This window comes from Indicator indicator, chromosome 4, assembly GCF_027791375.1.
Source record: "Indicator indicator isolate 239-I01 chromosome 4, UM_Iind_1.1, whole genome shotgun sequence".
Classification (NCBI taxonomy): domain Eukaryota; kingdom Metazoa; phylum Chordata; class Aves; order Piciformes; family Indicatoridae; genus Indicator; species Indicator indicator.
The window spans coordinates 23,684,402-23,700,095 of NC_072013.1; the positions used below are offsets into that span (position 1 = coordinate 23,684,402).

The following is a 15,694-nucleotide window of genomic DNA, read 5'->3' on the forward strand; positions in this document are numbered from 1 at the left end:
GTGTGTTTTCTTGCCTGTCATATCTGTCATTAACCAGAATACAGATACTTGCTGATCAGGAAAGTGGACAGGTGACCTTTTTTAGGCTGTGCTGAAGATAGTACATCAAGGTCCTGGAACTGACCTTTAGGGCCACTGGAATTAAACTTAGAGTCTTAGTGCACTGCAGTTCCTAACTTACCACTAAATGAGTGCCAAAAGTGTCTGAGTTTGGCTAAGTAAAACCTAGTAGATGTTGTGTTTCAATTACATTTAGTAACAGAGCAAGTTTTAGAGGTGAAACATGTCAATTAAGACATTTCTCCCTCCCTTCCTTTTGTCTTTATTAATTACAAGGTGACCAAATTAGATCGAGATCCTGCATCAGGCACTGCATTACAGGAGATAAGCTTCTGGTTAAATCTGGAAAGGGCTTTGTATCGCATTCAGGAAAAACGCGAAAGCCCAGAAGTTCTTCTGACTCTGGATATTTTAAAACATGGCAAACGTTTCCATGCAACTGTCAGCTTTGATACAGACACAGGTAAAACATCTGTTCAATAACATTTTTCAGAAATGCCATACTGGAACTCAAGCTGTTACGAAACATCAGCATTGTGGTACAAAGAATAATGCTGTTTAGAGTAACCTTCATCTTGGTAATGCTACATATTTGATGATGAAAGGGAAAGCTACTAAAAGTATTTTTTTTAATTTTTTTTTTTTACATTTAGGGCTAAAACAGGCTCTGGAAACTGTGAATGACTATAATCCACTGATGAAAGACTTTCCACTGAATGACTTGCTGTCTGCTACTGAGCTGGACAAAATAAGGCAGGCCCTTGTTGCAATATTCACCCATTTGAGAAAAATCAGAAACACAAAATACCCAATCCAAAGGGCATTGCGTTTAGTGGAGGCTATTTCAAGAGATCTGAGCTCTCAACTACTTAAAGTGTTGGGAACCAGAAAACTGATGCATGTTGCCTATGAAGAATTTGAAAAGGTATGTTCGTGGTTTTGTGATACTGGTGACTGTATTATTGCATTGAATCATTTGGGAGCTAAAGTCCCTGTTTTGAAACCCTCTTTAGGTAATGGTTGCATGTTTTGAAGTATTCCAAACCTGGGATGATGAGTATGAGAAACTGCAGGTTCTGCTGAGAGACATTGTGAAAAGAAAAAGGGAAGAAAACCTGAAGATGGTGTGGCGTATCAACCCTGCTCATAGGAAACTCCAAGGTCGTCTTGATCAGATGAGGAAATTCAGACGTCAGCATGAGCAACTGAGGGCAGTCATTGTGAGAGTCTTGAGACCTCAGGTAATATTCTTGGATGAAAATCTGTTTGGCTTCAAGAATTCAACCCAAGAGTGTTCACTGTTGCTTTAAAAAGTTAGAACACAAAACTAATGTAACATTCAGTTTTGCTATCTGTTTCCAAAAATGGTCTAGTTTTGGACCTTTTTAATAGGCTTAGCTTTAATTCTGATGTACACTGCATACTACGTGACCATGCTCTTGTTAAGAATTACAGTAAGTCCAGACATAACACAGAGGAGATTAATAAGTCTGTAAATACTTGATCTTGGCTAAACCATGCTGGAAAATGAGATTATGCTGAACACTAGTGGAAGTTGGTAAAGTAACAGTGTTTCCCTATTCCTACTTAAATCTAAACTTAAATATCTGAAAGTTCAAGGATTTGGTACTAATTTGTAGAGGGTTTTTGCAATGCTTGTTAGAACAGAGTCTGTTTAGCTATTTGCAAGAAAATTTTGAAGCATCCAACTTACTAAACTGTGATTGTAATGCAGGTAACTGCTGTTGCCCAGCAAAATCAAGGAGAAGTACCTGAACCACAGGATATGAAAGTAGCAGAAGTCCTGTTTGATGCTGCAGATGCTAATGCAATTGAAGAAGTCAATCTTGCTTACGAGAATGTTAAGGAAGTAGATGGGTTAGATGTTTCCAAAGAAGGTACTGAAGCCTGGGAGGCGGCAATGAAACGATATGATGAAAGAATTGATAGAGTTGAAACAAGAATAACTGCCCGTTTGAGGGACCAGCTAGGTACAGCAAAGAATGCCAATGAGATGTTCAGAATCTTCTCTCGGTTTAATGCCTTGTTTGTCAGACCTCACATTCGTGGTGCCATTCGTGAGTACCAAACGCAGCTGATCCAGCGTGTAAAAGATGATATTGAGTCTCTTCATGACAAGTTTAAAGTACAGTACCCACAGAGTCAGGCTTGTAAAATGAGTCACGTTCGTGACTTGCCTCCTGTCTCTGGGTCTATAATTTGGGCAAAACAAATTGACAGACAGCTCACCGCTTACATGAAGCGTGTTGAGGATGTCCTTGGCAAAGGTTGGGAGAACCACGTAGAAGGTCAGAAGCTAAAGCAGGATGGAGATAGCTTCCGCATGAAGCTCAACACTCAGGAGATCTTTGATGACTGGGCAAGAAAAGTTCAGCAGCGTAATCTTGGCGTGTCTGGTCGCATTTTCACCATTGAAAGTACTCGTGTTAGAGGCCGGACTGGAAATGTCCTGAAACTGAAAGTCAACTTCCTCCCAGAAATAATTACATTGTCAAAAGAAGTCCGAAACCTGAAGTGGCTTGGTTTCCGTGTCCCCCTAGCAATTGTCAACAAAGCTCACCAAGCAAACCAGCTCTATCCATTTGCTATTTCTCTCATTGAAAGTGTCCGTACCTACGAACGGACGTGTGAGAAGGTAGAAGAGCGTAACACCATCTCGCTTCTGGTTGCTGGCTTGAAGAAAGAGGTGCAGGCTTTGATTGCAGAAGGAATTGCACTTGTGTGGGAATCATACAAACTTGATCCATACGTACAGCGCTTAGCTGAGACCGTCTTCAGTTTTCAGGAAAAGGTTTGTTTTATCTTTCAAATTCTGCAAAATTTTTGCATTTTATACTTCAGTAATGGGTGGTTAACCAAAACAGGAATTGGATAGTTCTTAACCTCTTCTGTAGTGTTTTGGTCAAGTAGCTGATTGAGTTGGCACAAATTGGCCAGCTGAATGGATGTTTTAATACTACTAAAATTCATAGATTTGCTGCATCCAAATGAAGAGAACTTATTAACCATTACTGTGGAATTACTGCCACCTAACCTGTCAAACTAAACATCCCAATTTTCCTAAACCATTTTAGGTAGATGATCTGCTCATTATTGAAGAGAAAATAGACCTGGAAGTGAGATCATTGGAAACATGCATGTATGATCACAAGACTTTCTCCGAAATCCTGAACAGGGTTCAAAAAGCTGTGGATGACTTAAATCTTCATTCATATTCAAATTTGCCCATCTGGGTCAATAAGTTGGATATGGAGGTAGGTTTGAGATTAAGGAGTAATACATACTTAAAGAAAGTGGTTTAGTTGGGTGCAAAGTGGGTTTTGATTACACTCTTTGCAGTCATGTAGGGATCCCTCTCTTTTCCTATTCTCTGAAAACCTCAGTGCAATTTCACTGTGCGCAAGATCCAAGATCTCTTTGTTTTAGCATTGACTTTTGGGATTAATTAATTCAAGGGAAGTTTTGTCCTTTGAAGAGAAAAATATGATACAGTTTGACTGTCTGTATGGTGCTGGGTAGCAAGGTAGAAAAAGGGTGGTGAGAATTTGCCATGCTGATAGCAAAGACTCATTGCCTTTATGTTGTTTGTTTCTGCCTGTTGGGTTCAATTTCAGGTTATTGGACACTAGGGCATCTTCACAGCAGTTTAAATTATTTTAATTTCATTAAAGTTCATGAGGACAAGAGACACTTTCGAGTTTATCTAGTGAAAATTTAATAAAACTCTTGAAACTAATGACTTAGTGAATGAGCACTTAGCTCTTTGAGACACTGTAGCATTCCTGGTGTTGGAATATGTTGATAATGGAGAATATGCGACTTTTTCGTTCAATGTGGCTGATTTTCTTTAGATTGAAAGAATCCTGGGTGTTCGCTTGCAAGCTGGACTAAGGGCCTGGACCCAAGTTCTTCTTGGACAAGCAGATGACAAAGCAGAAGTTGACATGGATACAGATGCTCCTCAAGTGAGCCATAAGCCTGGTGGTGAACCCAAGATCAAAGTAAGTTTTGTTGTGGTTCGTTCTTGCTGTTTTCCTTGTTTTCTACATTCTTTTATATTACTTATTACTTTTTCCAATTACTAATGAGGTACTTCTATTTGAGGTTTCTTTGGGACATAAATACTTTTTCTGCATCTGATTTTGGAGAAATAATTGCCTTCTCCCATTTAAATGCATGTTGGTTGTTCAAAAATGTGTGTGTTGCTACTCGAAGTCTGAAATTCTTGTCTGCATGTAGTAGCACCTGCAAGTAAAACCGAATGTTTGCTGTGTCTGCAGAACATTGTACATGAACTACGAATAACCAACCAGGTGATATACTTGAATCCACCAATTGAAGAGTGTAGATACAAACTTTATCAAGAAATGTTTTCTTGGAAGATGGTAATCCTGTCACTACCAAGAATTCAGAGTCAGAGATACCAGGTAAGTATAGTGAAACTGTATCTAAGTCTGAGCAGTTATTTTCCCTACACAGTTTATTTCTTTCAAATATCTTAGCTTGCTGCTCTAGTACTATTCAGTTCCATGAGTGCCCTAGAAATGCCTGTGTATCACACATCTAATTGTGACTCTTAGGTTGGAGTGCATTATGAGCTGTCTGAAGAAGAGAAATTCTATCGAAATGCATTGACAAGGATGCCTGATGGTCCTGCTGCTCTGGAGGAGTCGTACTCTGCTGTTATGGGAATCGTGACTGAAGTGGAGCAGTATGTCAAGGTAGGAGGCTGACACCGCATAATGCTGCAGCTAAAATGTACATGGGCTTTCCTCTCAGTTTTCTTGGGAACTGGGGTACACAGACGTCTTTTGGAATACACTGGAAAAATTCTGAACATTGTTTGTAAATTTATCTTAATTAGGTTTGGCTGCAGTACCAGTGTCTGTGGGATATGCAGGCTGAAAACATATACAACCGTCTTGGAGAAGACTTGAATAAGTGGCAAGCCCTTTTAGTTCAGATAAGAAAGGCAAGAGGAACTTTTGACAATGCAGAAACCAGAAAGGAATTCGGACCTGTTGTCATAGACTATGGCAAGGTAAGAAATTGTAATTATTGTTTGTGATAAATTAATTATTTCAGAGTGGCTTTATAACAGAAAATAGCAAGGCCAACAAATTATGATTATGTAACTTTACTCAATTGTAGGTACAATCAAAGGTGAACTTGAAGTATGATTCCTGGCACAAGGAGGTGCTCAGCAAGTTTGGCCAAATGCTTGGTCAGAATATGACAGAGTTTCACTCACAGATCTCTAAGGTAGGATAAGTCGAAATTAAAGTTTTTCACGTTCAAATTGGTTGTTCTAGACTTCTAAAACACTAATTTGTACCCCAAACAGTCCCGTCAAGAACTGGAGCAGCATTCAGTGGACACTGCTAGCACATCAGATGCAGTGACGTTCATCACATACGTGCAGTCCTTGAAACGTAAAATCAAGCAATTTGAAAAGCAAGTTGAGGTATGTTGTCTTGCTAATGATTCTTCTGGAAATGTCAGGCTTAGCTCTTAATATACGTTTTCATGGTACTGAAGTTCTATTTAGAACGGGCTTGAATTTCATATTCTGAAGAATCCTATTAACTGTAGGAAGAACTTAAGATATGTTCAGTATTTAGCTTTGCAACTGCAGTTGATTTTCTCTCTTTTACTTGCAACCACTGTCTCTTGTAGCTTTATCGCAATGGTCAGCGCTTGCTTGAGAAACAAAGGTTCCAGTTCCCATCTTCTTGGCTGTACATTGACAACATTGAAGGAGAGTGGGGTGCCTTTAATGACATCATGCGTAGAAAGGATTCTGCCATTCAGCAACAAGTAGCAAATTTGCAGATGAAGATAGTTCAAGAAGATCGTGCAGTGGAGAGTCGAACAACTGACTTGCTAACAGACTGGGAGAAAACAAAGCCTGTAACAGTAAGTAGTGATGATTAACACTCATTCAGCAAATGGGTTATATGCGCTGCATTTAGAATTAGTTTAATATTATGCTGCTTCTTTTTATTTCTTTTTGTCTTTTTTCCCATTTTTTCAATTTAGATAACGGTAAAAGTATTTTTGAGGGTTCCATAATGACCCCAACGTATGGTTTGGGGTAGGTTTTTTATTAGTATTATTTTTGGGGGTGGGCTGGCAGATGGAAATTTCACCTTAAAACATAAGCATGTCTTACATATAAAAAGCAAGATGACTTCAGTTAATAACTGGAACAAGGGATGCATGTAGGGATATGTCAGTCATGCATGTAGGAAGATTCAGAAGCAAGCTGGTTCTTAGCATTTTAGTTTTGGTTGAATTGTTTTGGTTTTCTCTAAAGTGGTATTCAGTATAGCTAAAAACCTCATTTTCAGCAAACTGGAAATAGAAAAATGAGGTGAGCCAACACTCAATTTAGTTCTTGCTTTTAACTTGACTCCAGCTTGATTATAGGATTTTTGGGTTGACATATCCCATGCAAACTTTAGGGAAACCTGCGTCCAGAAGAGGCTCTTCAAGCTCTTACCATTTATGAAGGAAAATTTGGTAGGCTGAAGGATGATCGTGAGAAGTGTGCAAAGGCCAAGGAGGCTCTGGAACTAACAGATACAGGACTTCTCAGTGGCAGCGAAGAGCGTGTCCAGGTACAATATGCTCACATGACTTCCTCTTAGTTTCAGATAAAAATGTTTCAGTAGCATCTCTTTCTCCCTTAAGTGAACACCTTGTAGCCTGTGATGCACTTGCGTGAAGGCACACTCTCCACACTCATTCTACTCTAGCTTTAAGAGATTGTCTGTGATCTCTTCCTTGACTGTTTTATTCTCATGAAGTTATTATATGACCCAAGATACAAAAATCTTACCTGTGTCACTTGCTGTTGAATTGGCAAGCTATCTGAAGGTCTTTGGCATGTTAAAAAAGTACTCTGTGTAATTCCCCCATGTTAATGACTTGAAAATATTAGGAGTAACTGCTGGTGTTTGATGCATTCCTTACTATAGGTAGCCCTTGAAGAGCTGCAGGATCTCAAAGGCGTCTGGTCTGAACTCTCCAAGGTCTGGGAACAGATTGATCAAATGAAAGAACAACCATGGGTTTCGGTACAGCCTCGAAAGGTACTTCATTTCTGTGTACTTAAACAATGCCACTGCACAAGTATACGCCAGATGGGAATTAGACCTTGAGATAGTTATGCTCAGTTGTCACTTTCCAGATCATTTTCAGTGTTTAAGTACTACCTTTTTCAGGTACACAAGTTATTTTTGCAGGGGATTTTTCTGCAATTCCAGTAGTTTGGAATTGAGATTGGCCTGCATCTACAGAGAAGAAACCATGCTGATTTTAAATAGGCTGTTTGACCTCAGAGAAATTTCCTTCTCTGGATGAAGAGTATCAGTTTTAGTTCAGTGGTCAGGAGGTGGAGAGCAATAGGAACACTAATCCATAAACTGCTTGTGACAGTACAGTCTTAACCAGACTCATAAAATTTACATTTCCAGCTGTGGAGTAACCACATTTTCTGCAAATACCTAGAACAATAAAAGAGCTATAACTGTCAATAACAGCTCATTAGGGAGAAGTTTGTCTCTCAGAATACATGGACAGCTTTAAACTCATACAGCTATGTGCACAATATTTGCAGAGAAAGATGTAATTGCTTTTATGTTACTGACAGCTTCGACAAAACTTAGATGGTCTGCTGAACCAATTGAAAAACTTCCCTGCCCGCTTGCGACAGTATGCCTCCTATGAGTATGTTCAGAGACTCTTGAAGGGCTACATGAAGGTAAGTGAAGCTCATTTCTAAAATCCATGCACTTCTAGTTCACGTTCAAGGATGTAACTTGCTTTCTTGTTTTCTGTAGATAAACATGTTGGTCATTGAACTGAAATCTGAGGCACTTAAAGATCGTCACTGGAAGCAGCTGATGAAAAGGCTTCATGTTAATTGGGTTGTCTCAGAATTGACCCTGGGCCAAATCTGGGATGTCGACTTACAGAGAAATGAGGCAATTGTCAAAGATGTACTGCTTGTGGCTCAGGGAGAGATGGCTTTGGAAGAGTTCTTGAAACAGGCTAGTATCAGCTCTTGTATGTATGCATTTAATAGCAAATCAGAGGCTTGCTGTCAGGTGGCTGGCATTGTGTAGTAAACCTGTCAATATATACTAATGGTTCAATTGCTGAGACTCCATGGAACACTGTTTTTCAGAACAGCTTAAAGCTGTGAAAGCTTCCTGTGATGAAACTTACATTATTTGGGAAAATAATGCAAGTCCTTGATAAGGGCTGCAAAGACCTGATCTTTTTAAGAAAAGCTTGAGTATAAATCCAGAATTCTTTGGTAAAAAAATGTAAAAATCTGGTTACTGTAATACATATCTACTTTGTAACTGTTTGAGTGGAAATGATTGTTGTCATATCTTAATCTTTTTTTTTTTTTGCTCAGATAAGAGAAGTGTGGAACACTTATGAACTGGACTTGGTCAATTACCAGAACAAGTGTCGTTTGATTCGTGGATGGGATGACCTTTTCAACAAAGTCAAAGAGCACATTAACAGTGTGTCTGCTATGAAGCTGTCACCATACTACAAGGTAAAATGGAGGGCAAAGCTAAAGAATCTTAAGTTATTCTGCCTTTCCCTCTTGTTTAGCTTATGTATTTGCCAGCAAGGACTTGTTTTATTAACTGTTTTAAGATGGCATACAAGTAACTTTGTAACTCTCAAACAATGAATAATTATTAGCAAGCTCCTGATATTATTGAAATGAATATTAATGCGGAGTTTAAACTACAGGTGTTTGAGGAAGATGCCCTTAGCTGGGAAGATAAGCTGAACCGTATCATGGCACTCTTTGATGTCTGGATAGATGTCCAAAGGCGATGGGTTTACCTGGAGGGTATCTTCACTGGTAGTGCAGACATCAAGCACTTGCTGCCTGTGGAGACCCAGCGGTTCCAGAGGTAACTTTAATTGCTTTGTTGTTTTTGTGCCTCCCATGAGGTACCACGTAGGCAAGTTCATGACTTCAGTGCAACAGTTTCTAAGTTGAAATATTAACTATTCTTACCTGATCTGGTTGAACTACATACCTGTTGTAGATCATCCAGCAACAAATAAATATGGCAAAAGGTACGTGTAGACAACTACAGTGGAAAAGAGGTTTATTATAACAGGCTGACACACAATTTTCAGAAGATGATGTGGGTTTATGTGAGTTTTCTTGTTAGGCCCAGTTAGGTGCCTCAAGGATTGTGTCTAGCATTGTGGCTGCAACAGACAGATGATTTCTGTTGCCATGACGTTTAGTCTCACTGTTCAAATACCATTGTCTTCCTCTGCTTTAGAGGAAGAGTTTTAGAGGAATTGCTTTAGAGTTGCTCTGGTCATCCTCATGCATTCCCCACACTTGCAGTCAAATCAAAGAATCAATTTATGTATCTCTTCAAGAAATTAATTAGACCTTCAGCAGTGAAACTGATAGACTGAACATTGCAAAGAGTTTAGATTTCATTGTTGTGGACTTCAGGTAAATGAAGAGCTATTTTGGGAATTTAACTTTGTGTGTTCCCTAGGGCAGCCATAACAGTTAGAGGGACAGTGGTCACTTAGAGGCAAAAAACTTGCGGTGTTCTGCAAGCCTGTGGTTACTGAGTTTGCACTATCAATCTGTGTTTTACTTGCAGCATCAGCACTGAATTTTTGGCACTCATGAAAAAGGTGTCCAAATCTCCACTTGTGATGGATGTTCTTAACATTCAAGGTGTACAGAGGTCATTAGAGAGACTGGCAGACTTGCTTGGGAAGATACAGAAGGCACTGGGAGAATACTTGGAAAGGGAGAGGTCCTCTTTCCCTCGGTAAGAATGGCCTCGTGAAGTAATGTGATGTTTTGGTGAAGGAAACACTGTTCTGTAAAGCCTCTGCCAGTTTTTATGCATTGCATATATAAGATGCCATGACCACATAAGTCTGTGCTGATTTAGTTACAGCCACTTCTCAGGAATTGGAACTAAAACTTCCCTTAGTTGTTTATTTGTGGCTGGTTGTAGGATTCAGATATTGCTTAAGGAGCCATTGCACCTTATGTCTGTAAACTTAGGAGTTCTATATTGAACTGCATAATTCTGGTATTTGAGTGAAGGACCAGAGTCTAAACTCTCACAATCAACTACTTGCCTGTAGTCCTCAGCTAGTTCGTCACTTAGCGTTGTGAGTAAGGGTGAGGGAGTGAGAGTTCTCCCTGTCAAATAGATTCAATTAAGCTCTACTGTGACTATTTCAGGGGTGATTAGGTAGAAAAAACTATCCACAGTATAAAGTACGTGCACACTTTCATTATGATGCAGACCACATAAACTGAGACTTAATCTTAGATCTGAAGTGTAACTTGTAGCAAATTTATGGTATACTCTTGCAGTGTTGGGAAAATGAGTGTCAATTACTGCTATGTAGCGGCCATCTATGAGACATAAATAAATTAAAAGTGATAGGCGAAGTTCTTATTTAGATCTAATTTTATGTAATTGTTAGGTTTTATTTTGTTGGTGATGAAGACTTGCTTGAAATCATTGGAAACAGCAAAAATGTTGCCAAGTTGCAGAAACACTTCAAGAAGATGTTTGCTGGCGTTTCTAGCATTATTCTCAATGAAGATAATTCTGTAGTTCTTGGAATATCCTCACGTGAAGGAGAGGAGGTATAGCTATGGAATTTATTTGTAAATAAAAGTCTGGAAAAAAGTGAACATGGGCTAACTTAAACCTAATTCTTACAGGTCCTGTTCAAAACACCTGTATCCATCACAGAACATCCCAAGATTAATGAGTGGCTTACTCTTGTTGAAAAAGAAATGAGAGTGACCCTTGCTAAGTTGCTTGCAGAATCTGTTACTGAAGTTGAAATCTTTGGAAAAGCAACTTCAATTGATCCAGCAGTCTACATCTCTTGGATTGACAAATACCAGGTATCAATACGGAACACTTAAATATAATATATCTTAGATAATTCAGTGAAGAATAATCTCTGATGAGGTTTTTTGTTATGCAGGCTCAGCTTGTTGTCCTGTCAGCCCAGATTGCGTGGTCTGAGAATGTCGAGTCAGCCCTCAATGGTATGGGTGGAGGTGGAGACAACAGTCCTCTCCACTCTGTGCTAGCTAATGTTGAGGTCACACTCAATGTCCTGGCAGACTCTGTGCTGATGGAGCAGCCACCTCTTCGCAGGAGGAAACTGGAGCACTTGGTAAGTAAAACCAGCCTTTTTCTGGATTTGCAGATGAGGATTTTTTTTTTAAAGTTTAATTAAAAGATTAGTTAGTCTAAGACTTGGTTTTGCCTCTAGAAGAAAGTTTCATGCAATTTAAGCAACTAAATTGAGGCCTGATCCTGTAGGTGGTGGTAGTTTTTCTTTCTAGTCAGCTAATGCATGATAACAGATTAAAGAATTGATCTTCAAACTAGCTCTTTCAGGTGTGTATGCTACTGATTTTCTTATTCATATGTAAAATATCTCATTAAGATGCTTATTACTGTAATTATTTTACGCTTTTGTTGTAAATGAGGACTGAGAGGAGAGCAATTTTTACTTCATAGAACATTGACATAAGAAGCTAAACTAGACTTAGGCTAAGATTGCTTAGGCTACTTACGCTTTTAGAGGGTAAATACCTGTTTTGTTTTAGGAGTACTTGTATTTATCGTTTCTGCCAAGCAAAATAGCTCATTCAGTAGATTAACAGACTAACTGGTCCAGAGTGCTTTGCTGAAAGCTAGGGATGTCTTTAACAAGAGCAGCTGATGTTTGTTAGTTTTGTCTTTGTGGCAACAGATTTTAAGGGCAGAGACTGTTGTTAGGTTGTGATTACGAGGTGATGGCAGTTTACTGCGCTAGTCCAAAAGCTGTGGATTCCTGGCTTTATTAGCTATGACTTGCATTGCTGTGATCTAAGGAGTTACTTCCTTCTCCAGATCACCGAGCTGGTGCACCAGAGAGATGTTACAAGATCACTGATCAAAAGCAAGGTCGACAACTCCAAATCCTTTGAGTGGCTCAGCCAAATGCGGTTCTACTTTGACCCAAAACAGACAGATGTGTTGCAACAGCTGTCCATTCAGATGGCAAATGCCAAATTCAACTATGGTTTTGAGTACCTTGGTGTTCAGGATAAGCTGGTACAGACTCCTCTTACTGATCGCTGTTACCTGACAATGACACAAGCCCTGGAGGCAAGACTTGGAGGATCACCATTTGGTAAGTTTGTACTGAAGTACAATAAAAAATTGAGACAAGTATATAAATTCTTACTTAGAATTTCAGCATGAACATGCAGAACATTTATAACTAAGATATTGAAGAATCAAGCAGTCTTTTGGGTAAAGTAGTAAGTTTTAGGTTTCAGTTGAACCCCCTTGTCAGAAACCATCAGAATCAGCATACGGGCAGATTACATGAGTAAGCAATGGTATCTTGGATGGCAAACATGAAAACATGTCTGTCCCACTTTGAAAATAGGTCCTGCTGGTACTGGTAAAACAGAATCTGTTAAGGCTCTTGGACATCAGCTTGGCCGCTTTGTGTTGGTTTTCAACTGCGACGAAACGTTTGACTTCCAGGTAAGCTGTTTGATTAAAAAAGATCGAATCTTTGAGTGCTTCAACAGGCAGCAGTGTTTATTTTCAAGATGATTATCTGCAAGTCTTAGCTGGTGTCTGTGGATTCTATGGATGCTCTCTAACAAGCAATGTCTAAAGCAAAAATGGGGAAGAATGTTGCTGGGAGAGTGGTTCAGTTTTTTTAGATGTGATAATTCTGTAGCAGCAAATAGAGGGAATGGAAGAGAGAGTATGGGGCAGGGGCTTAAGACAGGGTTTAAGAAAGTACATTAAAGTGTTTAGTTTACATGGGTAGTACTGAATTACTGTAGGGCAGGAGTGTAAGACTGCCAAAGCAGCTGTACTGTTACTAAATTAATTTTTGCAACATAACTGTAGTTTGCCTCAGCATGTGAAAGATTCTTCAAAACTAAGCAAATTTACTCTGATACTTCAAAATCAGTGACGTGCAAACTGAGAAATGTGAAAGGCTGTAACATAGCGAATGTCTCAGCATAAAAACTTCATTCATTACTGAGAAGTAATCACAGTACTTCATGAACTCTGCAAGGTTGTTGTTTTTCCCTTCTGTACAGCTGTGTTTTGATCATAGCAGGGTCCATTTATCCAGCATTTGTCCTATACTGGTGACTGTAAGATACCTAGAGAGTAGTAAGATCACTCCTTCCTTGCCCTCAGTCCCCGTCCTACCTCTTGACACTTGTGAGGACAATAAGATCCCAAGCTGAAATGAGTTACTCTATTCATGCTCCAGTGAACCTTTCTCCAAGGACTCATTTCTCCCATTAAATCTTCATTTCACTTCATTAAATCCACACCCTCACTTGCTTTTATAGCATTCTCTACGAAAATGTTCCACTACACTGCTATGCGCTTTATGAAGGACCACCATCTTTCATCTTTTCTAATGATTCTTTAGGTCTTGTAGTAGAAAAGACAGTAACAGTTGATTCCTCTTCACCCCAAGCCAGTGGCTTTTAGACCTCCATCATAGTCCCTCATGTTGCCTTTTAATGAATCCTACTTTAGAGGTCATTCTTTAGGTCAAAGCCTTATATTCTGGTTATCCAGTTTGCTCCTCTGAAATGTTTTGTAATTCTAGTATCCTTGTGATAAAGGACTAGAACTGCACCTGGCATTAATGGTATCACCAAGGAAAAAATTATGCAGTGGACTTACCTCACCTGATTTGTCAATACACGAGAGTACAGTATGTAGTAATAGGAAGCTATGATTCTATTGAGCAGTGAACATCTGAAAGTCAGTTAGAACCCTTTTATAAGGGTTCAGAAATGATGACCTACATACAAGTAAAGCTCCTTCCTGCCTTAAATGTGTTATATAAAATGCTCTTCTCTGCTCCCTTTGCCTATACAAAGGCAAGAACAGTGACACAACTTCAGTGAATTTTCCTCTCTACGTGCAGGCAATGGGACGCATCTTTGTGGGACTTTGCCAAGTGGGTGCATGGGGCTGCTTTGATGAGTTCAACAGACTGGAGGAGCGCATGCTCTCTGCTGTTTCACAGCAAGTTCAGTGCATCCAGGAAGCCTTGAGAGAGCACTCCAACCCCAACTATGACAAGAGTATGTAATCATTCATTCCTGATAGTGTTGTACAGAATCTCTTTAATGTCCTTCCTGACTTAATGCTTCATTGCACAGTTAATTCCTTCTCTAGCAGTCCAAGGATGAAACCACTTTCTATCAAAAATGAAGAAGTAACTTTCAGGTGGTAGAAATTTATATTTGAGTTGCGGTACTAGAGGACTTACTGTCCATTACTGTAGAAAACCAAACCAGAATAAATTATGGCTTCTGTTTTCAGGGTTGTTGATCATTGACTCAGGTGTAACTAAATGCACTCTTTTTTCAGCTGCAACACCTATTACTTGTGAGCTGCTGAACAAACAAGTCAAAGTGAGCCCTGACATGGCTATCTTCATCACCATGAATCCTGGATATGCAGGCAGATCAAATCTGCCTGACAATTTGAAGAAGCTGTTCCGTAGCTTGGCAATGACAAAGCCAGACCGTCAGTTGATTGCCCAGGTCATGTTGTATTCCCAAGGTTTCCGTACAGCTGAAGTGCTTGCCAATAAGATAGTACCGTTCTTCAAGTGAGTAACAAGTTTGGCTCCAATCAGTAAAAATAAAGCTTACTGTTCAGAGCTATAATGTTCTTTGTAGCTCACTAAGCACATTGTGCAGCAATCATTTCAAATAAATAATGACATTTGCTGAATGTTGTGTTGGTTTCTACTGATAAACAAACTGTATTTTGTCTCTTTTGCTTCTTAGGCTTTGTGATGAACAGCTGTCCTCCCAAAGCCACTATGATTTTGGCTTGAGAGCACTGAAGAGTGTGCTGGTTAGTGCAGGTAACGTGAAGAGAGAGAGGATTCAGAAGATAAAACGGGAGAAAGAAGAACGTGGTGAAGTTGTGGATGAGGGAGAGATTGCTGAGAATTTACCAGAGCAAGAGGTAATGTGTGTGTGAAATCTGTATTTCTGTGATAAAGTACAGGATACAAAGTAAACCAAGCAAATAATCTTCCAGTGTTTACCATTTAATGTTAAGCCATGCAAGCAAAGTAATGTTAGTTACAAAACATGCTAATTTAATAGCTTAGAAACACCAAGTTACACAGCTTAGGAGTCTGTGAGTAATAGGGGAAGACTTGTCATGGAGTGGTGTGTTCGCAATGCTTACTGCCACTCAGTTCTGCGGTGGTTAATACTGAAAGCATAGGCATAAGACAGTGCAGTTGTATAAACTGAAAATCCACAGGAATTCATTGTATAGTTTCAAAGCTGAAACTCCATCTGTGGTTTGTTGTTTTGGTTTGGTTTGGTTTGGTTTTGTTTTTGTTTTTTTTTTTTTTTACCAAGACCACTTGTAACACTGTGAGAGCTTAAATCCCCCTCCCACACTGACAATAACGAGGCTAGCTCAGTCAAGAAGCAAATGAAGCTGTATTTTACAGGCAGAACTACAATCTATGGTGAAATGCAATT

General features: G+C 39.3%; 1 protein-coding gene across 1 annotated transcript in view; it reads left to right on the top strand.

The window, feature by feature from the left end:
* DYNC1H1 (dynein cytoplasmic 1 heavy chain 1) overlaps positions 1-15,694 on the top strand; it is a 44,917-nt gene that overhangs the window by 4,808 nt on the left and 24,415 nt on the right. The window contains exons 5-31 of the mRNA XM_054400034.1: positions 337-523; positions 714-985; positions 1,074-1,301; positions 1,796-2,872; positions 3,156-3,335; positions 3,933-4,082; positions 4,362-4,508; positions 4,662-4,802; positions 4,946-5,122; positions 5,233-5,343; positions 5,426-5,545; positions 5,758-5,997; positions 6,546-6,701; positions 7,062-7,175; positions 7,736-7,846; positions 7,926-8,135; positions 8,510-8,656; positions 8,860-9,026; positions 9,750-9,923; positions 10,597-10,762; positions 10,841-11,029; positions 11,113-11,307; positions 12,033-12,315; positions 12,577-12,677; positions 14,104-14,263; positions 14,553-14,796; positions 14,978-15,161. Coding sequence (XP_054256009.1) covers positions 337-523; positions 714-985; positions 1,074-1,301; positions 1,796-2,872; positions 3,156-3,335; positions 3,933-4,082; positions 4,362-4,508; positions 4,662-4,802; positions 4,946-5,122; positions 5,233-5,343; positions 5,426-5,545; positions 5,758-5,997; positions 6,546-6,701; positions 7,062-7,175; positions 7,736-7,846; positions 7,926-8,135; positions 8,510-8,656; positions 8,860-9,026; positions 9,750-9,923; positions 10,597-10,762; positions 10,841-11,029; positions 11,113-11,307; positions 12,033-12,315; positions 12,577-12,677; positions 14,104-14,263; positions 14,553-14,796; positions 14,978-15,161 — 5,631 coding nt within the window. The remainder of the gene's footprint in view (positions 1-336; positions 524-713; positions 986-1,073; positions 1,302-1,795; positions 2,873-3,155; positions 3,336-3,932; positions 4,083-4,361; positions 4,509-4,661; positions 4,803-4,945; positions 5,123-5,232; positions 5,344-5,425; positions 5,546-5,757; positions 5,998-6,545; positions 6,702-7,061; positions 7,176-7,735; positions 7,847-7,925; positions 8,136-8,509; positions 8,657-8,859; positions 9,027-9,749; positions 9,924-10,596; positions 10,763-10,840; positions 11,030-11,112; positions 11,308-12,032; positions 12,316-12,576; positions 12,678-14,103; positions 14,264-14,552; positions 14,797-14,977; positions 15,162-15,694) is intronic.